This window comes from Sebastes fasciatus, chromosome 24 (genome assembly GCF_043250625.1).
Source record: "Sebastes fasciatus isolate fSebFas1 chromosome 24, fSebFas1.pri, whole genome shotgun sequence".
Taxonomy (NCBI): Eukaryota; Metazoa; Chordata; class Actinopteri; order Perciformes; family Sebastidae; genus Sebastes; species Sebastes fasciatus.
Window position 1 is genome coordinate 8,409,281 of NC_133818.1, and position 24,567 is coordinate 8,433,847.

The 24,567-nt window shown below is 41.5% G+C and overlaps 1 protein-coding gene across 4 annotated transcripts in view; it reads left to right on the forward strand.

Annotated features, from left to right (window-relative positions):
* LOC141763037 (FERM and PDZ domain-containing protein 4-like) overlaps nucleotides 1-24,567 on the forward strand; it is a 78,823-nt gene that overhangs the window by 40,983 nt on the left and 13,273 nt on the right. For 3 of the 4 annotated variants that reach the window (XM_074627279.1, XM_074627281.1, XM_074627282.1), the window contains 7 exons: nucleotides 12,738-12,860; nucleotides 17,319-17,470; nucleotides 18,473-18,575; nucleotides 20,091-20,136; nucleotides 22,050-22,154; nucleotides 22,353-22,460; nucleotides 24,026-24,157. In XM_074627279.1, the coding sequence (XP_074483380.1) occupies nucleotides 12,738-12,860; nucleotides 17,319-17,470; nucleotides 18,473-18,575; nucleotides 20,091-20,136; nucleotides 22,050-22,154; nucleotides 22,353-22,460; nucleotides 24,026-24,157 (769 nt within the window). Of the gene's footprint in view, nucleotides 1-9,949; nucleotides 10,657-12,737; nucleotides 12,861-17,318; nucleotides 17,471-18,472; nucleotides 18,576-20,090; nucleotides 20,137-22,049; nucleotides 22,155-22,352; nucleotides 22,461-24,025; nucleotides 24,158-24,567 lie in introns of those variants that run through there. The other variant, XM_074627280.1, reaches the window with a different exon arrangement.

Genomic DNA, 24,567 nt, shown 5'->3' on the forward strand with positions numbered 1-24,567 from the left:
ACTTTTAATGGACAGCCAAAAGGTGCACGTTGAAATGGAAATTATGCATCTTAAAGTTCCCGTGGAGCTTTAGGCCAAATACAGAAATCATTGATTCAAACACCGGCATAAACATAATTCAAACAGACACTCGTCACATTTATTTTAACAACATAATTCAAAAACTCTGCTCTGCTGCCCTTTTGTGTTTTCTGCCCCGCGGTTCCACCGGGCTTTATGTGACATTTGCAAAGAATCAATGGGGGAGTTGTGCTGTGGACTGTGTGTTATTCGACAGAGACTGTACCGCTGCGCTGCAAAAGGTTGCAAAGCAACACTGTAAAGTGTTTTAGGTCGGACACAGATACAGTGGCACAGTGACAGGTTGTAGACATAACTGACCTACAAGCAAGATAACCTTAGCAATATATGTTTCATCACTTTCCTGATAGGACTGAAAGCATTTTTCTTCTCCTTGATTCACCTTGTGTAGTTTTTCCTTTTTGTGACCTGGCCTTGTAACGCCTATCTTTTAGAATTTTTAGTGAGTAAATGTAAGTTTATCCCAAAGACAAAAGGTAATATATCATCTAAAGCAATACGTCTAGCTGAACAAACCCGACCCCCTATTTGCATTGTTAGAGAATTATTGATCCTTGTTTCAGCATTTTCATCACACCGGCAATCCTGTCTGTCAATCAAAGCTTTGACTTACACGCCTCCCAAAGGGCGGCACAGAATGTGCAAAACAGACATTTAAATTGTCTGAATAAATGTTAAATATCTATACCTGTATTTATCCATTAAGTATGTTTTTTAATATATACTTTCATAATTAGTGGATTGATGTAATGGCAAGTAAGTCGTTACATGTAACACTATCTTATATGTACAATGGCACCTGATTCGACTGTTATCAGGCCATTAAATGTGCATTATCAGTTATCAGTCGCTACAAGCCTCATAGATATGGGTCAGTAGGGGCCTACTATGCTGTAAAAGTGAAAGCAAAACTACATTTTTAGTTAAATTTAGGGGAAAATATTGTGTTTTGGCTTAAAAAAACAAAGTTTCAAAAGTGAAAGTGTAACTTTATGCTTGTGAACACAAAGACAACTACATGTTCCCTATCTCCTGGGTGAAAATAATTTGTTTTGTGTGTCATCCATCGCCCCAGACCTCCATCTCATATGGAGTTTCACGCTGTCTATACTACAGCGCCTGACTTCCGCTTCTGCTCCTGTCATAATTACTACATTGCTAGATGTCGCTATTGTGTTCTCTGTTACCTTGTTTCGGTGATCTACCATGTGAATAGATGATAAAACTTACTACTGGGTGTAGTAGGCCCCTATTAACCCACATCTATGGTGCATATAGCAACTGACAACGCCTATTGAATGGCTTGATAAGTCTAATCGACTGACATTCTGCAGCATTCATCTTTAAACATCTGTTTAATCGATTTTATTTAACTTATTTATATTCCGTTTCCGTGTGCTTCTATCCTCTGCCAGAGATCCTATATATCTTAAACTCCCTCACTGGCATCTACAGAGGCTTCATCTGATATTATCTTATCTTATAAATGAACACACTTGCTGTCCTCCGACCCAAACGCTGCTCTCCCCCGCCTGCAGAAAAACTTTCATCCTGAAGAGAAATGGGGCTTTTTTGGGGAAAAACTTGTCTCAAGCTGTTAAATGCCATTCGCAGTGCAGTTAAGGACGGTCGTTGAGCGGCGTATGTGTGTGTCTCGCCACGGTCAAGAGTCTGGCCAGCAGACTGTGGAACAATCCAAATCTTCACATTGGGAAGACAGGGTCTGGTACACTCAGGGTGAAGAGTCAAGAGGAAGAAATGATAACAAACGAGTAGACAAATAGAGCTGAGGCCCTTAAAAGTCAGAGTGTTTACAGACTACTTGTGTGTTTCAGTCGATGCGAGCTTCATTGTGAAACAAGGACGCGGTGGCTGGAGGTTTAACCACGCCAGACAGCTGTCATTGATGCAGCTGACTGTGTACTTATTGACCTAACTCTGGCATGTCTTTGTGCTTGTATATCGCTGTGTGTATAAGTAGATAGAAAGATAATTTTTTTGGCGTTGCATTGACTTTGAAAATCAGTATTCCCATCCTGAACAGAATAGAAGAGGAGCTGTCCGTGGTGCTGAATGAAAGCACCTACTTTGATGTCTTTGTAAGGAGTAGCTTTTTTATGTGCGCTTTTAATTGATTCCATCATCGCAAGCCGTCGGCATGTTTCCGCATCAGTAGTGCCGGCCAGCGTTTGTAAGGAGTTTCATCTCTAGAGGGTATAAAGATCCAAATCCCACTAATCAGCTCAAGTACAGTTCACTCTTTATTATGATCTCAGAGGAGCGTTAATTTGCAAGGGGAGAAGACTTTATAGCGCCGCACAGTGCAACATGACAAATGCAACGTTTACCCGCAACCATAAAATAGCAGAAGAGCGGTGAGTCACTCCCTCTGCAGTTAGTGATGTGGATATTATAGCAACTTGGTGGCTTAAGGGAACAAATGATAGCATATGGTGGAGTATTATGTTCCAGATGTGAGAGTTTTTTTGTTTTAACTTTTTAAATTTCCTTTTGAGATCTCCAATATCAGCATTTTTTGCTTTTTTATTTCAGATTAATGGCATACTGAGTGTGAATATTTCCACCAACGCAGATGTTTTTTCGGCAATTCAATGGTGTTGTGTTCATTGACGTCTTTGAGCTTTGTTAGTGCTAGTGGTGAACTACTGTTGCTGCTGAGCTAGTGGATACCAAGTTGGGACCATGCTAGCTCTAGTCGGTCACAATAACTCTCCAAGCTCCTTTCCGTCTCTGTTCCGGGCCATTTCATCCAATAAAGAGTGAATGAAGAGGTATAAAAAGCTCTCTTAAGCCAACGACCTTGCTAACTGACATTTAGCGGACTGACAGTTAACAAGCTACCTAAAAGGACAATAACTTAATGGGACATTTAAAACACATATTCGTACCATCGACTCGTGTCTCGTAACTGCCTATACTCCAACAGGAAAGGTCAAACAAAAGTTAATGATGCAACCAAACGGCAACCGGTGCTGAGGAATGAAGCCAACATGGAATTGCCAAAATTTGCAGCTCTTCAATTGGCCGCTTGAGGCCGGTTCCAAAAGCGAGTCAATCCCTAGTGACCTCCATGTTAAAACACCCAACTTTACAGCAGAACTAAACATGTGAAGCGTCTGTCGGCCTAGTTTTTGCGGTGTGTCTCGCACCGTTGGCTCCAGTCTGAGGCTAAGTGGTGAGTGAGAGTGAAAATGGCCGGAAAACGCCGCTTTGTTTCATGTGCGTATCATAACAACGGCTTGTATATCCGCAGTCCTCGGTCTTCCAGTTTCCCTTTTTGAATGACAAATACAGACTACTGTCGCCTGCTGGTGTAGAGAGTTATTTCCTCTCACGTAAGCGCAGAACGTACATGCCAACTGGCAATCGGCTGTAGTCTTTGCGGTGTGTTCAAGTGACACTTGTCGGCCAAGACAAAGGCGACGTGAGGCAACGAAACAGTTGGCCTTCATCGACGCTAGTTCTTTGATGTCGAGTTGGTGTTTCTGGGACTTTAAAGTTAGGCATAATGGCTGAGTCGTCACTGCGAAGATGGCGACGGCCGGAGTCACCCACTTTGAGCTTCACAATGGCTCTTCAGAAACCTATGAATGACGTCACCGAGACTACGTACATATTTTGTAGTGGGTTATGGGGCAACCAAGCTAAGAAGCTACGATAGCTTCTTCCATTTTGGACTCCAGCTCTCTATTTCCACAAAGGTCTTTTGTCAAGATGCCTAGCTATTGGTCAATGGTGAAAATGTATTTGCGTGTCAAAAGTTGAATCGTGTGGACTTACTTTGCCCTTGTGAGCAAATTCACTGATTGCAGCAGCTCCATTGAAATTGCTTAATTTTGTATTAATAAAACAAACAGAAATATGCTAAAAATGAGTCAAACTGGATAATGAAGTAAAGCAAAATGGTAGTTCAGGCTTGCAATTGCTTCTGCTTTATAAATGATGGATCCTGTCCAAAGTCTTGACGGCCTTGTGCTACTAATGGTTGTTGTGAAAGGAAATCTGAATGTGGTTTTCAAATGGTAAATGGGACAGCTTTTCAGTTTCAGATGGATGGTTGGAAAAAGGAAGCATGAATCATCTGAATGGCTGGATCCATTATCCCTCCAGTTTACGAGTGCATGAGTTTGTTCTTGAGAATATTTGGTTTCCGAAGCCTCTTCTGCAAATTAACAACTTTGTGAAACTCTTGTTGTTTTTTTCTGCTCCGCTTCTTTTTTTCATTCCATTATGCTTGTTTAGCAAACATCTGCACTCCGCAAGATGTTCAGAGAGCATACAGAATGGAGCTTAATGTTCAAGTGGTTACATAAAAAGAAAGTGTGTGTGCATGCTTGTGTGTGTGTGCAAAACTGCACTGAGAGCCAAAGCATGTTGTTTTCAGATAGTAAAGCTATATAAAGCAAGCAAAAGCACTTCTTCCAGGGCAACTTTTAACAACGCACACCAATGTTTCATTTATGAACTGCGCAAAGTCATGGAGAAAGACTGAGTGAGTAGGAGAGAGTGGGGAAAAAGCCAACAAAATGGAAAGAGGATGAGGATTGGACGGGAAGAAGGTCAGGCGATGGCTGGAGTTGTCTTGCTAGGAGCTATGAGTGCGTTAAGTTGGGACATTAATGAGCATAATGAGGAAGACTGAGGAAAGAGGCTCCATTAGAAAGCAAATTAGGGAATTTCTAGTGACAGATCAATGCCCGATTGGACAATCCTACTGACAACAATACAAATCCAGTTAATTCAGCTTTGGATGGAACTGTGTAATCGTGCCACATTACGTAATAAATCATGTGATATAGGGCTGCAACTAAAGATTATTTTCATTATCAATTCATCTGACGATTATTTTCTCGATTAATCATTTATTCATGTCAGATAATTATGAATTCTCAGAGCCAAAAGTGACATCTTTAAACTACTTCTTCTTTTGTCCAACCGAAACCTGAGGATATTCAGCGTACGATCATATGTCACAAAGAAAAGCAGCAAATCCACCCATTTAAGAAGCTGGAAGCAACCAATTGGAGTACGACATTAAATTTGGCAGAATACACTGACCCATCAACATTTTAAGCAACCATATACCACATATGTGTACATCATAGACTGTATATAAGAAGTAGACATAGTCACTATGATCTCACCCATTGGTTTGTGGATTACTGTTTTGAAGCTTCAAGTTTGGCATTTCGGCCGTCACTATCTTGTTTTTTTGGTCATCACCATTTGTTTTTTTTGGCCATTGTCATCATGGTTTTTGGCCGTTGCCATCTTGATTTTTGGTCATCACCATCTTGATTTTTGGCCGTCACCATCTTTTTTTTGGTTGTCACCAGTTTGGTTTTTGGCCCAAGCCATCTTGTTTTTTTGCAACCAGACAACAGAACGTTGAATAAAATATTTTTAGGTGATCAAATGTTGCAATTAACTTTCCTGAACTGAAAACACACTTAGAAATGGTTAAAGTTGTAATACGAAAACACGGACAACTCAACACTTCTTCATTGGCTTCACTTCTATTCACTCTATTGTTAGTACTATATCCAAAGTTTGTTTTTTTGCCGCATTTTAAAGTGATGAGAACGGATGGATGACACGAGTTGATGAAGTGTCTCTATTTACATTTTGTCCTCCTATTTACACTGCAGTGCTACGATTCACTTGGCATTCATCATCGCACAATCTAACTCAAAATGCATACCGCCTGTCTGACACAGATTGCAGCTGACATTTTATCATCGCAGTGTGACATGCAATTAACCTGTAAACTGTTATCTCACGTTGTTTATGGGGTATAAGTCAGTTACACCATGTGCTATATGTCTTTCTATGGTATCTTTAAACTACAACCAAAGAAAAACTCCTTTTTTCCCCCTCTTCTTGGGCCCTTTAAACCAGAACCAGGGTGTTTTTAACGGAGCCTCCAGCTAAGTTTGAAGATACGTTCTTGAAATATCCACAGAGTTACTTCAGGCTAATTGCGAAGTTTTTATAGAAAGTTATTTTTCTTTTCTTTTTCTTTTTTTTGAACTTTGCGCATTCAGTAGTGTGAAATCATAGCAAGTAGAAAGTCTCTTTGCATCTCAAGTCGCTGGAGCTGAAACACCTTTGATTGGAGTAGATTTTCCTAAAGCACTTAAGTCATTATATCAGTGTGTAAAGAAAAGACTTTTCTGTTTATTGCAGATTCAGCTGAAAGAAATGACCCAAACCCTGATGTACATTTTCTATGTGTATTTCAGTCCTCCACCTACCACTTAACCTACATGTCCCTGTATGCTCAGAGAGGTCCTCAGCTCCGCCAGCGTGCAGCCAGGACACTCAGCGGCTGAGCTTTTTAAAAAGACGACAAAAAAAGTTGTGGCTTAAATTACCCTAGTTGTTCTGTAGAGTGTAAAGTGGTGAGAATCGGCTCTGGTGAGCATTGTCATAATGTAGGCTAAAGCATCTTGGGAGAGCTCTTTACTTTTTGTGCAAATCCAGTCAGTCTTGATAAAGACCTTGAGGGGTTTTTACAAGACATTAAGCTTGTGTGTGTGTGGTCTATTCAAAAAAAGGAAGGTCAAACTAAATTAAATTTTCACTCCCAGCTGTAGTTATATGTAGCCCAGCCATTGGCAGAAACAGTCCTTTAAATGGCCTCAATCCTGAGGCTGGATCTTTGAAATGCTACAGCGTCTTGTTTAAAGGGATAGTTTGGGTGTTTTGAAGCGAGGTTGTGTGAGGTACTTATCCATAGTCAGTGTATTAGTAGATGGAGGTCGGCACGCCACCAGTTTGGAGAAACAGGCAGGAGTTAGTGCACAGAACCAAAGCAATGTACTGCTGTGGACGGGGCCGGCAGCAAAACATATTTAAGCCACCGAAAAGAATCAATATCAGTCTAAGTGTACGTTATATTTAGAATATTTTCTCTGCTTTACCTTGCCGTTTGACAGCCCTTTCTGATGGGGAACTGAAGCTGGTGTATCCATGTACTGTATGCTCTCGCCAAAGCCACCAGACTCCATTCAAAAAAAGGTAAAATTACAGTTTTTTGCAATGGAGTCTGGTGGCTTTGGTGAGAGCATAGATAACGGCTTTGGTTCCCCCGTCAGGAACATAGACTCTATAGCTGTCAGACAGCAAGGTAAAGCTGTGAAAACATTCTAAATATAGCCTACACTTAAACTGATATTGTTTTTTTTAGGTGGGCCTTTATTTTAGGTGGCTAAAATACGTTTTGCTGCCGGCCCCGTCCACAGCGGTACATTGCTTTGCTCCCATGCCGGTACTTCTGTCTGCTCCTCCAAACTGGAGGTGTGTCGACCATCATCTACCGTAGGTAATACACTGATAAGTATCTCATACAACCCCACTTTAAAACACCCAAACTATCCCTTTAAATCCCTTTAAATTACAATTCAATTGAAAATGTGTGTTTGTAAAGATCAATGCAGAAATGCCCCGGTGACTCAGATCCCTCTCAGCTTCTGACTTTCATTTGAAGAGACAGAGTCAGACAGAGGCTGGCTAATGTTAGGGTTCAGTGGCGGAGTTCAAACTAGATATTAGTCACATATCAGGTCAAAGTCTGGTAAGTCTCAGAGGGAATAAACACATTGCATTAAACTCAAGCAGACATAAAGACCTATTTCTAGAGGGTTGCAGAATTCTCTGTGAAAGCCACAGCATTCATATTTACTGATGAAATGTAACAGAGAAAGAGGGATTATAATCTACTCTGATGGACTATTACATCATTAGGCTCATATGCATGCTGTACTATAGATATTACCTTGGCTGAACCCAGTGACGGATTACTTTACTTTACTGAATCAGAGCTGCAGCATACGAGAACTGTTTGTAGAGATGCACCCAGCGCTCAGTGTTTGAGGCTGTGCGTTCTTGCTGACTGGAGCATGTGGCGGCCGAGCGGGGAGGTCTGTGCCAGCTGGCTCCGCTGCTTTCTGTGATAGGGAGGTCTGACATATGATGCAGCAAAAAAAACAAACTGACTAGCTCCAGTAACCACCATCTTTGTTGCTAAAGAAGGACGAGCATTTATTTGTGAAATATATTGGGGTGGAAAGTCGCAACGACGGTTCACTGACTGAAACTCTTTTTCTCTCACACACTGAGAGGTTATGCCTTGTTGTGCAATACACCACTGTGATCCAATCGGTAGTGTTTTAAACAATAATGAATAGACACAGACGATCAATATCTGTAATGGCAGTCTATGAGGGAGTAGCCAGGGCAAATCAATTAGGCAGGGGATGTTTAACGGGTGAAACAAATATAAGGATTCTGATTAGGTCAAAATCATTTAAATGAATCAAAATATGCTGCTCTAAGGCAGTCTCTCTTTATGCTATCAACTCTGTTCAAATTAATCTATAATCTATGAAATCTGTCTAATAAGTTAATTACATACCACAGTTTTAATAGCTTCTGCCACGTTGGCAAATCCATTTTAAATGAGGCTTCTTTGTGTTAAATACATCCATAGGAGCCACCCTGACTTCGATGTATCCTAATACAACGGTTTGTATGGTATTTTTTTTTTTTTGTACGTTGTCCTACGAATGTCCAGCAACACACGTCAATTTCCACTCGTTATATGCAAACAGTCTTTTCAAAGTAAACTTCCCTCTTCACAGGAAACAACTGGGTTAGGTTTAGGAAAAGATCGTGGTTTGAGTTCAAATAACTACGGAAGTGGCGTTACTTAAGCGCAGAAGTTACGTGACAAAAAGTCAACGTTTGGGTTTAAATAACTATGGAAGTGGCGCTACTTAAGTGCGGAAGTTACGTGACAAGAAGTCATCGTTTGGGTTGAAATAGCTACGGAAGTGGCGTTACTTAAGTGCGGAAGTTACGTGACAAGAAGTCATCGTTTGGGTTGAAATAGCAACGGAAGTGGCGTTACTTAAGTACGGAAGTTACATGATTAATGAGTCATTGTTTGGGTTCAAATAACTACGGAAGTGGCGTTACTTAAGTACGGAAGTTATGCAACAAATAAGTCAACGTTTGGTTTGAAATAGCTACGCAAGTGGCGCTACTTAAGTGCGGAAGTTACGTGACAAATAAGTCAACGTCTGGAGTTACTCATTACCTAATGGTTCACCAGCAGTTAGTTCCTCATTTGTTCCCCAGTAACTACTCACATTTCTGTGTACCTTATTGTAAAGTGTTACCGAAAAATGGATTGAGTTTGTGTTGTCAAGTTTAGTTTTTGAGCTGTAGTGTGGACGACAGAGAGAAATCGATCTTTGGAGATAGAGAGAGGAACATGAATTGATCAGTTTGAAAGAAAGAAAAAAGTACTTTTTAAAGTCAATACCGTGGCCTTTTCAGCAACCCCTTAGAAAAAAAGCACCCTGCCGCTTCTTTTGAATGCATATATTTGGATTTCGGGGTGTGTTGAAGGGAAACGCATCAAATAGGAGTTGCTGCTTCATAGTTCATCGAGGAGACAACTTTCATGATGCGAATGCAGGGGTTGCATTTATTTGTGTTGTGATCTGTCGATGTTTGTAAGTTTCTGCACAGAGATTCTTTAGTCACCTTTTGCACTTTTAGAAATATACTTGTGTATAATAGGAAATAGGAATGTGTCCCTACATTCTGCATTCATGCTGATAGAGAGCAGTTTGGAGGCGAAGGACCTTGACCGTGTAGTAAATATCCATCCTTAAATGCCTTATTTCATTTACAAGGGATGGCAATAACAGTTGGACGGTCACTCAGCTATCCTTTTTTTGTCCTGCCGGCAGAACCATCTGCCCTTTTCTGCCTCATTCAGACATAAAAAAAGACAATTTTGCTGGAGGAAGACCAAAAGTGATGAGTAAAATATTAATGCCATCCAGGTGAACTTTGAGAGTCAGTTTCCTCTCCCTCTGCGATGGAGCGATGTTTCCATACGTGTCGTTGCTCTCCGAAAAGCCTCTTTACTCCACATATACATGCACACACTCATTTTCTATCTCTCTCTCTCTCTTTCTCACACACACACACAGCATGGATTTGTTTTCTCTGTGATGAGAGGGATTATGGGATAAAGGAGGCGAGGCCACGGCAGTTTAGTTCAGTTCGGACCAAAGCTGCTCTCGGCAGCAGCAGCACAATGACAAACACAGATGAATGTCTGGCTGCACGCTGGAGATCCGCGCGGCCTCTGTATGCTTGGAGCGCGAGAAGAGCCTCTGATTGGGATTCTGGAGTGGCGTTGGCTGTGTTTTTCCTTCGGATGACTGAAGATCAGCAGAAGCAGAAGCGCCTGGCTGGAATTCGTGCGTGGCAACAGAATCGAGAGGACTCAGAAGCCAAAGAGTGTTGAAATGGGATCTATTGCCTTCTTTATTGTTTTCTGTAGTTTCATTAGTAAATGTGACTGAGAGGGTCCGCCAGCATCTTCACTGGAGCTTTTACGCCATTCCCCTGAGGCCAATTTTTCTTCTTCACGCACTGCAAGCCATGACATGACTGACTGATGCATTCGACCCATCAACGGCACAATATGGGAATCGATCAGCTGGATTCTTACGGTGATGACGTCCTCATCTAGTACGCATTTCCTTCTATTTAAAAGGGATAGCTTGGGTGTTTTGGAGTGGGGTTGTGTGAGGTACTCATCCATAGTCGGTGTATTACCTACAGTAGATGGCGGTCGGCACGTCGCCAGTTTGGAGAAGCAGACAGGAGTACCAGCGTGGAAGCAAAGCAATGTATTGCTATGGACAGGGCCGGCAAAACGTAGTTCAGCCACCATCAGTTTAAGTGTACACTATATTTAGAATCACCGCTTTATCTTGCCGTCAGACAGCCCTTTCCGATTGGGAACTGAAGCTGTTGAATCCATCTATGCTCTCGCCAAAGCTACCAGACGCCACTGGAAAGAAGCTAAAATTACAGTTTTTTCCAATGGAGTCTGGTGCACAAGATAACGTCTTCAGTTCCCGATAAGAAACCAACCGCCATCTACTGTAGGTAATACACTGACTATGGTGTACATCATTACAACCCCACTTTGAAACACCTGAACTATCCTCTTTAAGCATTCGTATTGACTGCAGAGCACGTGACCGATCAATTGGCGCCTTTGCTTGCGATGGTGAAAAAGGCCCCAGAGCTCATGTAAAGCACACAGTGGAGAATATGCTGCGTAACAGCCTGAACCTTGGCACTGGAACTGCCATTAATCTACCCGTTGTTACTGTAGCTATGCATCAGCTTCGCTATCATAGATTTCAGGTCAGGGCAATAAACTTGTCCGCGTGATTTTACGGCTGCGGGAGGAAGTGTTCTCCAAAAATAAATCAGATATGAGTAAAGGGCACGGATGCTTGAATTCGGCGGCATTTCTCCGGCTTGATGATCTTTTTAGTGCATTTGTGATTATATCTGTGGGGGGTTTTTATGATCCGTGCATGATTAGTCACTGTAGCGTGTGAGAATTTTTAGGACGGTGGTCTAGGATGATCCTTATCCTCAGTCCTCAGTGATCTGCGATAACCGAATCAGCTGTCACATCAGTGCTTCTCCTCACCGAACGCGTGCAATTTTTGCAGAGCGCCGTCCATGCAGCTATCGATCGCCAATCTGCAGACCAGATGAGCCGTCGCTTGACCGCGGTCGATTGCACTAAGCAGTGCTATCTCACACCGGGAGGAGCCACACACACAGAGAGACAAGAGGTCACGCTAATTGGGCTGAGAGGGAATCTAACCAGAGTGTTGGCATCCAGAGAGAGGAGGAAACAAAAATTATAAATTCACCTTTGATTCTTCTCTTAAATGATTTAACACTTGACATAAGTAGATGCATTTGCTGGGATGTTTATGTATGAGGTCCTGTTCTCTGTGGATCGTCTCCCTGCATAGAAGCCTTCCAATCAATCTAAAAATGTTGCAGTTTTTTAAAAGTTGAAACCAGTAGTTTAAATATTGTTTAATACTTGAGAAGTGACTATGATTTAAGATACTGGTCTTTGTCTATATTTCCTAAAAACAAACTACGTAGGAATCAAGTGGATTTACTTCACTGCTCAGAATGTGTTTGAGACTAAATCACAAACTTTGATTAAAGGTGGGGTTAGCCCTCGTCGGAGGAACTGGTGGGACTGGCGGGACGAGGAATGCAGTGCAATGATACCTCCCGTAAGAGTCTACGACAAACGGTTCATTGGTTAGGGAGGAAGGCGTGGCTAAATTGTTGGGGGCGTTGGATTATGTCACCAATGAAACAGCAACACCAAGAATCTGCTGAGTGCAATGATGCTTCCCGCAAGAGTCTACGACAAACAGTTCATGGGTTATTAAAGGGGTGGGGACACATTTTAGGGGAGGGGTCTATATTGGCATGTTAAAGTCCTCAAGCCTGGACCCTTATCATGAAATTTGGAGCAGATTGGACAAAGTGCGCTGAAGTTACAACAATTTCCTGAGGTGAAAGGCGCTTTTTTGACGCCACGCCAACGATATTGTATGAAAACGCAAATATTTGATACGTTTTCATCGCTACGGTGAAAGACTCCTTCCGTTTGAACAGGGTCTCCGCTGTTTGGGCCCTAATTATCTTCCATAGAAACATGACAAAAACATGATATGTGTCGATCAAATGCTGATTTTGTTTTTCCTTTGTTTCAGCCATAAGAGCAAAATGTCGGGCTGGCCTCCCCCTGGCCCAGGCTCCTGGGGCGGACTGCAGGGTCCTCCGTACAGCTGGGACAGCATGAACAGCACCAGGGAGGGACGGGACTGCCTCACCAAGTACGTACTCTATTACCACGAACACCGGCACGCGTGTGCTTACATGTTTAGATGATGCATCATCATTATCCCTGCACATATGGTTGCATTATGACGATCCGCTGGAGAATAACATTATGAGTATTATGCAGATTTATCAGACTTCTAATGAATACTCTTGAGGAGAAAAATCACTCTATTTTAATCATACTTTTATGAGCCGGTGTTACGGGTATCGTTTCATCTAGCCCCTTCCTCCCGACACATGCACAAAAAGACAGCCATTGTTCAGATGATTTTTGCATTCCACGTGTGTGCGCGCTGTGTAAATTTGTTATGCTGGAAGAAACTTCTCAGCCGGGCGTCGAGGGCTTCGGCATACAGAACGTTGTGCACAATGAATCCGGCTACATGTAAACACTCAGACTCTCTGTGAGGCAGACGGGTCTGATTTTGATAAAAGCTGCGATCCAATTAACTCGCATTGACATGGCGGGTTTGATGCACAAATTGCTTTACGCGGTGGTGAAATTATACTGCGAATTAATTGACAATGGATGCATATGTGCTGTTTGTTTCCTTTCCTCTTCTTCTCCACTCTCTTTGGTTTTCCTTCTTCTCACTTCTACTTCTTTCTGATACTTTTTCTACTATTATCTTCGGCCTCCTCCCGTCTCCTCCGTTTTCTCTTCGACCTTTTCCCTCCCTCCTGTCCTCCTCTTCGCTTTGACCCCGTGACATCAATTCCCCTCTCCTGCTCTCTCCGCTTTCCAAACGCTGGTTTTTCTGGGCTTCACTGGACAAATTCAACACTGATAAAGTAACTCATTCAACACCGGGGCCCACGAAGATGACTCTCAATAATCCTCCTGCTCTCCTGTCCTCTCTCCTCCTCTACATCCATCTTTTCTTGCCTCTCCTCCTTCATTTCCCTTCTTTCTTCGTTTTATCGCTCATCTTTTCCGCCTCTTTGCCGCCACTCCCCCTCCTCCTCTCTCCTCATGATGGGGAAAGTCACAAATATGACGGAGGAGACAGCTCCGGTTATGTGGCTTCGTTCCCGTAGAAAAGCTGCTGGCTTTAGAGGAGGTGACACAGATTGAGTATCACAATTGGATTTGTGCGAGACAGAGAAAGACGAGAGAAAAGAGAGCGGGAGAGTGAGTAGAGCCAATAGTTGATTTAACTGTATTGGACAGATAGATCCCCTAACCTCACCTAATGTGGTCTAGCAGGTTTGTCAATGCTGCTCTCAACTCAAGTGTTTTTGAATTCCCTGAAATATGCATAGCTAGGCTGTATTCATAGCAGACAGCGTTAGCTAGCTAGCATATAGTCGATCTATGCACTCTGATGCCAATAAACCAATAGGCGGAAAGTTGACCCCATGACATCCCTCTCATTTATATAATGAAGAATAAATGCTTAAAGAAATGTAAGAAAAAATATGGAAATAAATAATTTTGGAGAAATAAATTAGGAGGGGGAAAATGCAGAAATAAATGAATGCAGAAATAAATACAGAAATGTAATTATGAATAAATAAAAATAAAAAGTAAATGCAAAAATAAATACTTTATAAGTTAATAAAAAATAAATAAATAATGGGAAAATTAAATAGAAGAGTAGATAGATAAGGGAATTATTACAAAAATAAATAAATATATATGCAAATTAAAACAGCAATATCAATGTATGTCATGTTTTATCAATCATTTAATTCCTACATTTATTTTTAATATTTTTTTGATACATTTAATGGCATATTTATTTATTTATCGCGTCTTTTATTTTCATTTATTTATTTTTGATTCTGGCATTCTTCGTCTTCCATATTATTGTGCCTTATTTAATTGATTTTACAGTTTTATTTCTTAATGGGCTATACTCAAAACAACTTAGAAAATAGTGACAAAAGCCCAAATAGCAAATCAATTTACCCGTATCAACACGTGATTTACACCTTGAGTATTTTTCCATATTTGAAGAACAGTTTTGCATTAGTGTTGAGTGGATAAGTGATTTTGCAGTGTCTGTGTGAGGAGTAACCAGCGTATGCCTGCCTTTGTGGATGCTCATTAAAATGGATAGTTGCAGGTGTTTGCTCAGGAGCTTATCTGTGTGTGCTTTATAAACGCTGCCAACTGTTCTGGTGCAGCAGCTGACACCCAACATCCCTTGTCCCCTTTTTTACATTAATTCTAATTTACATTACTCCACGTGGATCATAAATGCTTGAATATAAAAAAACGACTCATTGAAATCTGGGCTTTTTATCTAGAAAAACGGCACCTCCCCCAGGTCACTTGTATTTCTTTTTTGTATTGCCTCCCCCAATATGGCGGCAACGTTGACGTATGATCCAAAGGCCAATGCGTATACATATATCTATGGTTATCACCACTGCATCAAATCCAACATCGCCATAAATCACTTCTTCTCACTGATATGCAAAACAGAAGAACCTGGCCAAAGTAATATCGTCTCAGTATATATCATAATATAACCCAGCGCGTCTTATGTGCACAGTGGTGCCAGGTGGCTAAGACTAGGTTAGCTAGGTCTATTAAGCTTGTTATGTAACTGTAATGTACTACTCATTACTCATGGTCCATTGAAGTCCTTTGAAACTTGCTCTTGATAATGCACTTTAACCTTGAATGCAATGTTATTCACACCATTTTTTCAAGTTCCTGGCTACAAAAATGTAGTATAGGCATCTAAACCCACTTAAGATTACAATATCGGTCATGGTTATTGGTCATGATGCAAACCTTAAAAATGACAACTGATGAGAACCTATTTTTTTTGTACCCAGCTCTCCCCTGACCCCCTGACATCCTTGCTCTGCCCTCCCGCGGGGATTAAACCCCACTGACTCTGACAGGGAAGATGAGCCCGCGTCGCAGATTGGAACACACTTCATTACAGACAGATTTAGTTTGAGATTTCCACGCCGTATGTACAGTGCAGTGCAGATCAATGGTGATAATGAGACAGAGAATGAGAACGAAAGCGCAAGAGACTGATTGGTTGGAGATAAAGTCGCATCCTGGGTGGTTGGAAACACGCTTCATCACCAGGGCAGATTAAGCCAAAGCTGCAGGTATATATATATTGTTATAACTAGATAAATATCCATGGGTAAAGCCATATCACCTCTGATAAAAGAGAGAAATTAGTTCAGTTGCAAAGAAATAATGTGACTATGTGAAGGTTAGGATGGACGAGGCAGGGGATTCATATGCTCTGCTCTATGGACAGTAGAGGCAGACAAAGATAGAATGGATGTTGGCCAGTGCTGGACTTAATGTGCAGAGAGGAAGCGATGGCTGCCAAGGGAGCGTTTTAAGCTGTGAAAGAGGGAGGGAGGTAGAAAGAGAGACAGGCGAGTGAATGAGCGAACCCCACTGAAAGCATATATCACCTCATAATTAACAGGCACTCTGCATTCTCGGTGTCCCGGTCGGGACAGACGTCTGAGCCTCAGCGAGCAGGGGAGGTTTGATTTAATACGGTGCATTTACATTTAAGTGGCAGCTCTCATCCAGAGTGACTTGCATTAAGGCAAAGAAAAGGACAGTGCAGTACTTCACCAAAATTAACCTATATTAACGTTGCATTTTAAAGGTACAGTGTGACATTTAGGGGGGGTCTATTGGCGGAAATGGAATATAATATTAATACGTATGTTTTCTTTAGCGTAAAATATGAATCATTATGTTTTCGTGAGCTTAGAATGAGCCGTTTATATCTACATACGGAGCGGGTCCTTTTCGTAAAGTTACAGTCGTAAAGTAAATATGCACTTGATGGCTACATACGTGATACTGTGCTAATGTGACGTTAATAGCAATCAACTACAGCAGTTAAGAAGAGAGCAGGCCTTTTTGACCTTTACACATTCATATTGATTAATTGCGACTTGCTTAAATGAACAGTACAGTTTTATTTGGGATAATCTGCCGACTCGTTATGTCCATGCAAGAGGGAAATCAGTTCCAGATTGCAGATCTGAGGCATTTTTTTATGAATGCACGACCTGTTCTTTGGTTTATAAATGGCTCTTAAGCATAAAATGTTGTGCTAACGACCAAACCTGAGCCAAGGCTCTGACTTATGAGCAGCCGATCGGATAGCTCAAATCATTCATTCTATGTTTAATGCTTCCTTTCAGAGCTAAAACTAATTTTCTAGCGTTGTAATGAATCAATTGATTGTATTTTAATGTGCACTGCATCATAATCTGTGAGAGACCCTCCTTTAACAAGCAGGACAGGTTTGATCCCGGTAACAGTAATTGAGCCCATTACCTACTACTTCTTAAAACTATTTGCTGACTCATTTTTACGTCACTCTGGATAAGTGTGTCAGCAAAGCTGTATGTGAATCAAGGTCAAAGCGAACTGTATGATTATTTCTTTTGCCACATAGAGATGTTGGTTGTCACCATGTTCCTCCTCTTCCTGTGTTTTCCAGCCAAGTGTCTCAGAGCAGCTCCCTGGAGGAGGTCCACCTGGATGGGGTCCCCCCCGCCCCTCGCCTGGTGGAGATGAGACGGGACCCGGTCCTGGGCTTCGGCTTCGTGGCGGGCAGCGAGAAACCGGTGGTGGTCCGCTCTGTCACGCCAGGTAGGCTCTGCTGGCTGTCTTATTTGAAGTGAGAAATTGACAAATCCAACACACCGGGGCTTTAAATCATAGATTTAATAGAATAAACCAGCAATACTGAAACAACCCAAATCACTTCTCATACTGGCCGTGGCCTTAGCTGTGTTTACTTCTAAAATAACTACGGAAGTGTTGCTTCTTATGTACGGAAGTTACGTAACAAATAAGTCAACGTTTGGGTTAAAATAACTACGGAAGTGGCGTTACTTAAGTACGGAAGTTAAAGCAACATGAGGGATTATTTCCTGATGCAAAAGTCCATCCATTCCTGTGTGTATAAGATGATTGATAGCAAGAAGAGCAGTATCCAATGCCTGCACTTAAAAACACTTAACACTGTTGGGATGATATGATGCTACAAGAAGAACTGGGAGAAAAGGAAATAACAAAACAAAGCAAAGTAGGAAAACAAGCCGTGACACCTCCGGCTATGCTAGTGTAGTACAGAAATCAGTTCCTCCTTAGTGTTTGCAGAGAGCTTATCAGTGCAAACAGTTTCTGTAATGATTGTTTAGAAGGAAACTGTTGGCTTCTGCGGACTAGTAAGCACTATTGACCCCATACAAGAAAGAAAATAAACACTTTTTTCAGTGGAAGTATTGTTTATTTTTAATTGGTCGATCGCCAAATTACTGCCAAATCACTGCTTCCAGACTCCTATCGGCCGTCAGCTCCACTGGCTGCACAGACACACACAGTGATTAGGCATCTCAATAATCAATCAGCACTGAATCCCAAGCAGACAATTGAACTAATGAATATTCCATTTAGAGATGTTGGCCAAGGAAAGCAATAATACAGTGTGTGCTTAAGGACGCAGCAGTTTATCAATGCGTGTGTCGAGAGACGGGACGAATTACCTGTAAACTGACACGTTCATATGCACACAGTGTCCATTCAGCTGTTCTTCCACTGTTTCAATCTTTTGGGTGACGTACTGAAACCCCTCTATGTGCGCCGTAGGTGGTCCATCGGAGGGGAAGCTGTTGCCAGGCGATGAGATCATCCTGATCAACGACGAGCCGGTCAGCTCGGCTCCTAGAGAACGAGTCATCGACCTCGTCAGGTGAATACAAAAAAAAAACGTTGGGGACACTGTGATCCGTCAGAACCAAAGATGTAGCAGCACCCAAACTCTGTGCTGAAGGTTATTTATAACCTACATTTAAAGGGCCAGTTCACTCGTATTACAAAAACTCATTTTTCTGCTTAGCTCTAGTGGTATTCAGCCATGTTTTATTTGTCCAGATTGCAAAATATCCCTTTATCTTGGGAGTGGAATTAATTTGTGGTGCTCACAGCAGTAAATGATGCATTATCTGCATGAGTAGATGGCTACAAACATGGTTAGTGAGAATAATTCGGGGGTAAATTCCAATGCTAAATGCTCAAATATGTACAGTTTTGAAACATAATGTGGCTTAATAGTCCAATCCACAGGCTGTAATTTTGAATTTTGCCATTATAAACCAGTTTGAAACATTTTAAAGAGGACCTATTATGTTTATTTTAAGGTGCATACTTGTATTTTGTGTTTCTACTAGAACATGTTTGTTGTTTTAATGTTAAAAAAACACTTTATTTTTCTCATACCGGGTGTGCGGCAGCACCTCTTTTCACCCTCTGTCTGAAACGCTCCGTTTTAGCGCCTGTCTCTTTAAGAACCCCTCCCGAAAAGCCCAATCTGCTCTGATAGGTCAGCCGAACCGAACTCTTCGGACTCCGCTCCAGCTCTGCTCTAACTAACTTTGTTTGAGGGTGTGCCAAACTAGCCGCTAGGCAGGTATTATGCAGAATGTGTTACTTGGTGACATCACCCCGTTACGGAAGAAAAGCGAGGTGTTTCAGACAGTTCAGGAGCAGTGTTTCTTCTTTTGGTGTGGACTTTGGGCTTTGTAACTTGCGCAGACCTTTTACATACACAAAAAATCTATATAACACACTAAAGGAAAGTGAAAAAGCACAAAAAGCATAATAGGTCCTCTTTAATAGTCCAATCCAGAGGCTGCAATATTGAATTTTGTCATATAAAAATGTAAACCAGTTGGAAACATTAACAAAAATACAGGTGTTATACTGATTATAGCACACAAATAGTCGGTGCCAGACAAAGTCATTATTTATTTGCTTTAAAACATTTTTTTAAATTCAATGGCACAAGATCGTGTGTGAAACTCTAATGAAGTGCCTGCCAAGTATTAGTCACGCTTCACTCATCTGCTCATCACACGAGCATAGTCATCATCACGTAACGCTCAGACACATAAATATTCAGAATTAATAAGAAGAAAGAAAATTAACTATTTTGATGCGCTCAGTTTACCGTGACTGAAGTCATGTTTTGATTCGCCAGACATAATGTCACTTATTTATTTATTTTATAAATAGGAAACTAATAAGTGTATGTATGTGTGTGCGCTTCTGCTTTTAACTGCGTCTGCTTGTAAGTGGTGATCGCCAGAGGCGTCTCATTCCATTTCAGCCAAACTAATCAAATTCCCCTCGCTTATCTGCCGTTTGTTCTCCGTTGTGATCGTTGTTTTCTGATGATTTTTGTTGACGTGCTGTCCTCTCGCTTCAGGAGCTGCAAAGAATCCATCGTGTTGACTGTTGTCCAACCGTATCCCGTGAGTAGACCACTTCAAAAATTGTATGTATCAGATGTAATTAGCAAAAAAAAGTGCTGAAATTAAATCCAGGAAAAGAATAACTCTGGTGCAGGTTTCATTTTTAACAACGGATACTTTTGTCACAATATTTAATGCCTTTTATATAATTATCAGAAACAAAAACATGATGATTTAGTATCCTCTGTTTCATGTTAGGGATGTTGCTAGAGCGAGTATTCCTCTGAATTCTCATCACCTTTCTCTAAAAAAATAAATTCCCTACAAATGACATTGAGATTTGTGGCTTGTACCGGCAATTCTTCTCACAGTTTAAGCCGGCCCTCAACTCTGTTCTGCATTTAAAGGATAAAGCTGGTGATACTCCATATTTTTCTTAAAGTCAACAATGAAAAACAAAGAGCCTTTTCCTTTAAAGGGGATTAAATGATGATTTTGTTTTCCTCCAAATAAATGCATTCATCCTGCTCCTCTTAAAGGGAAAGTTCAGGTGTTTGAAGTGAGGTTGTATGAGGTACTTATCCATAGTCAGTGTATTACCTACAGTAGATGATGGTCGGCACGCCCGCGGTTTGCAGAAGCAGACGACGGGGACGACAGCAAAACGTATTTTAGCCACCTAAAAGAAACGCTCTATATAACATATGTTCACGGGTTTACCTTGCCGTACATATAGTTTATGAACTGAAGCCGTCATACAGTATAATCTCTTGCCAAAGCAACCAGACTCCTTTGAAAAAATGTGTAATTTTGTCTCGCAGAACACAGGAGTTGCTTATGGATGTATTAGGAGAGAACTGGATACAGCGTCGGAGGCGAGGCTCCCGTTCATTCCTATGAAAGTTGCTCAGTGGCGCATGATGCCAAAATGGCTCGACTGCAGAGGGAAAAAGTACCCAGATCTTCCGGCGAACTTCCGCATACATTGGGCCTCCCAGGTCTGGCTCTCATTCACATGAACGGAGGAAGAGAAATAACTCTGGATTCGGCTATTAGTGCATTTTACAACTTTTAGGACCTAATGATTTTAATAAGGGCTATTCAAGTGTTCATACTGGCAAGTTGATTCACCTAAAAAGAAAATTATCCGCTGAGTTACAGACGTCTCTTTACCAATGTAAATCCATGGGAAAAAGTATTTTTGGGCCCAATGGCGTCGCGTTACGGACACGGAAGTTGTGCTTTAAAGCCCACCGCACTTCACTTGTGCGGTGGTGCCGCTGCCTCGATCGGTTAGTTTGTTTGTGTTATTGTGTGACTTTGGTTAGTATGGATTCACCACAAGTCACAAGTGTTCTGCGAGGTAAAATGACGCTGTTTTTCAGAGTCTGGTGGCTTTGGCGAGAGCATAAATGGATACTACGGCTTCAGTTCCCCATGGAACAGGGCTGTCTCATGGCAAGGTGAAGCGGAGAAAATATTCTAAATATAGCGTACACTTAAAGTGATATTGATTTTTTTAGGTGGCTCTGTCTTTTAGGTGGTTAAAATACATTGCTTTGCTCCCGTGCTGTCTGCTTCTGCAAACTGGCGGCGTGCCAATCGTCATCTACTCTAAGTAATACACTGTCTACGGATCAGTACCTCACACAACCCCACTTTAAAACACCCGAACTATCCCTTTAAGTTTTTGTTGTGTTGCACCAGGGTTGCGTTTCTGGTAAAATTGCAAAAATATGTTTTGGTCCGACCTTGTTTGCATTTCCCCCAATTTCAGGAAATGAGATGTGTTAATGTTTTATTGATTTTTTCCAATGTTATAGCTAACGTGTTTTTTTCCCCCCTCTTCATTTGTGCATGTGTTTATGCTTCTCTTTATCTCTCTCCCTCTCTCTCTCTCCATCTGTCTGTCTTCCTCTTCCCCTCCTCTCCCTCTCTCTCTCTCTCTCTCTCTTTGGACGGTTGCCTCTTAGTCCCCTAAATCAGCGTTCATCAGTGCAGCCAAAAAAGCCATGCTCAAGTCCAATCCGGTCAAAGTGCGCTTTGCAGAGGAGGTCATTATAAACGGCCAGGTTCCAGTCAGTTCTACGCACAAACACACTCACACAAACATTTACACACACACTTATGTATGACCCATATAAGCAATACCAGCTGGTTACCACGTAAGACAGACAGTTGAGTGGATGCCAAGATAGATAAATGTGTTATGACATGACACTTTTATGTATTAAACCTCACCTGTTGAAAAGACTGATCATATTCCTCCTTTGCAGAACCCGGTGAAGGACAACGCTCTTCTGTTCATGCCAAATGTCCTGAAGGTCTACCTGGAGAATGGGCAGACTAAGTCTTTTCGCTTCGACAGCAGCACCTCCATCAAGGTGTGTGTGTGTATGTGTGTGTGTGTGTGTGTGTGTGTGTCTCCAACCCGTAAGGCACACTCGGCAGAATCAGCAGTCGCTGCGGCGTCTATAATTACAAAGGGAGAAATTCATTTGGAGTGCAAATGAGTGTGTCTTGGTGCGCACACACGGAGCATGAAATTCAATCACTGTTTGAGTTCCGTCTGTTTGAGCAGCTCATTTATTCAGGCGAGGTGGCAAAGAGCAGATTTTTAAATTTCTCTGACTTGTAGATTCAGTTGTGATCCGGGCGTGTAGTTTAAGGAAGCAAGAGAAGCTGAGTCACTGCTTCTCTCAGCTGCTGTAATGCTGCCTTTACTACAAGGCCTTTAGTCTAATGTTTACCAGCCGCCGGCGGCAGCCTTGTTTTCACCTTGTGTGTGTGTGTCATCGTGGCAAATGTCTGTCAGAGGACAGATTTTGTCAACATGATAGTGTTTCAACTGTACAAGCAGCAGGCAGGGAATTTTACAAGTGTGCTTGTGAGATTAAAATGAAGGTCGAGTTTGAGGATGGATGGAAGGATGGATATCAACACTAGAAGAGAGATGTATCTATAGAATATCTATAGAATACACAATATAAAGAATATATCAGAATACATTATAAATATATTAAACTACTACAGCTAAACATAAACTATAAGCATAGGATAACATCTTATATACATATATATAAGATGGGTGTGGTCCGAGCAAGGGCGCCAGAAGTAGTGTCATGTTTTACACCTGACAAATGTCCAAAGTTATAAAGTTACATTTTTAAATACATTTATTTTTGTCCTTTGAGATTTGTATTCAAGGTTCCTTTTGTTTGTCGAGAGAAATAATGCAAATGTCAAGCATCAAATCTACATACTGTAACTTTGCAAAATGGACATGCATAATGGCATTATGTACTACGAATGAGTTTCCCCACTTATTCTATGCAGATTCTGAATATGCTATGTCGTATTTTCATTTCACAAAGTCAATAAAAAACACAGTTTATTTATAAAGCACGTTTAAAAGCAACAAGAGCCGACCCAAAGTGCTTTCCAGTCGAGGATCAGGTATACGTAATTAAAGAAATAAAAGGCAATAATACATCATGAAATACAACAATAGAGAGGGTAAATAAAATAGGAAGTTGAGAGAAATAGAATAAAAACCAACAACAGATTAAAAAGCAGTAAGAGGACATCAGAAATAAGTTTTTTATTTAAGGCTTTAAAAACAAATAGCAAGATTTTAAAAGTGTTGCACAAAGTAAATAGAAAAGCATTAGCAGAACTGGAAAACAAAAATGGCAGATGGCGGTGAGACATCTTGAAGAAGCTCTCGGAAAACAAACAACATTTGAAAAACATTTTTGCTTTTTATCAGTTATAGTGGCAGTGGCGTACCAAAATTGCAGTTTGGTGCACATATTGCATCATTTCACATTAGAACAATACTGAAAAGTGCATTGATTTCTTGTATAGTAACTGCAAAAACTATAAAGATAATGCATGCATACATAACTATTAATCTAATTAAATATCTATGTGGTTGTGTTTACTCCAGGATGTGATCCTGACCCTGCAAGAGAAGCTGTCTATCAAATGCATCGAGCACTTCTCCCTGGTGCTGGAGCACCGGACGGAAGGCTCTGGAAGCAAACTGCTCCTCCTGCATGAGCAGGAGATGCTTACTCAGGTAGGACATGTTTCCTCTTTTCCTCACTTTCTTTGTCTTCTCTGAGTCTGACACACACATGCATACACACACACACACACACACACACACACACACACACACACACTCCTGCTCAGTATTCAAGCAGCATTTGGACCCCGGTGTCATTTATCAGCTCTGGCACAGAAGAGGCGACAGCTCACATTACACCTTCCCTCCCACACACACACACACAAATGCACAAACAGCACACACGCGCTCACCCGCAGTGCCCGCCACATTCTAATGAGGTTGCGGGGATCACAAGAGGACGCCTTTAATATTCATACTGCGCAATTCAGACGTGAAGTTGTGCACATGACGCACACACACAGTGGCGGTTTAAGAGTCGCCGACACGCTTGATAAAACACATATTGTAATAGAGCCGAG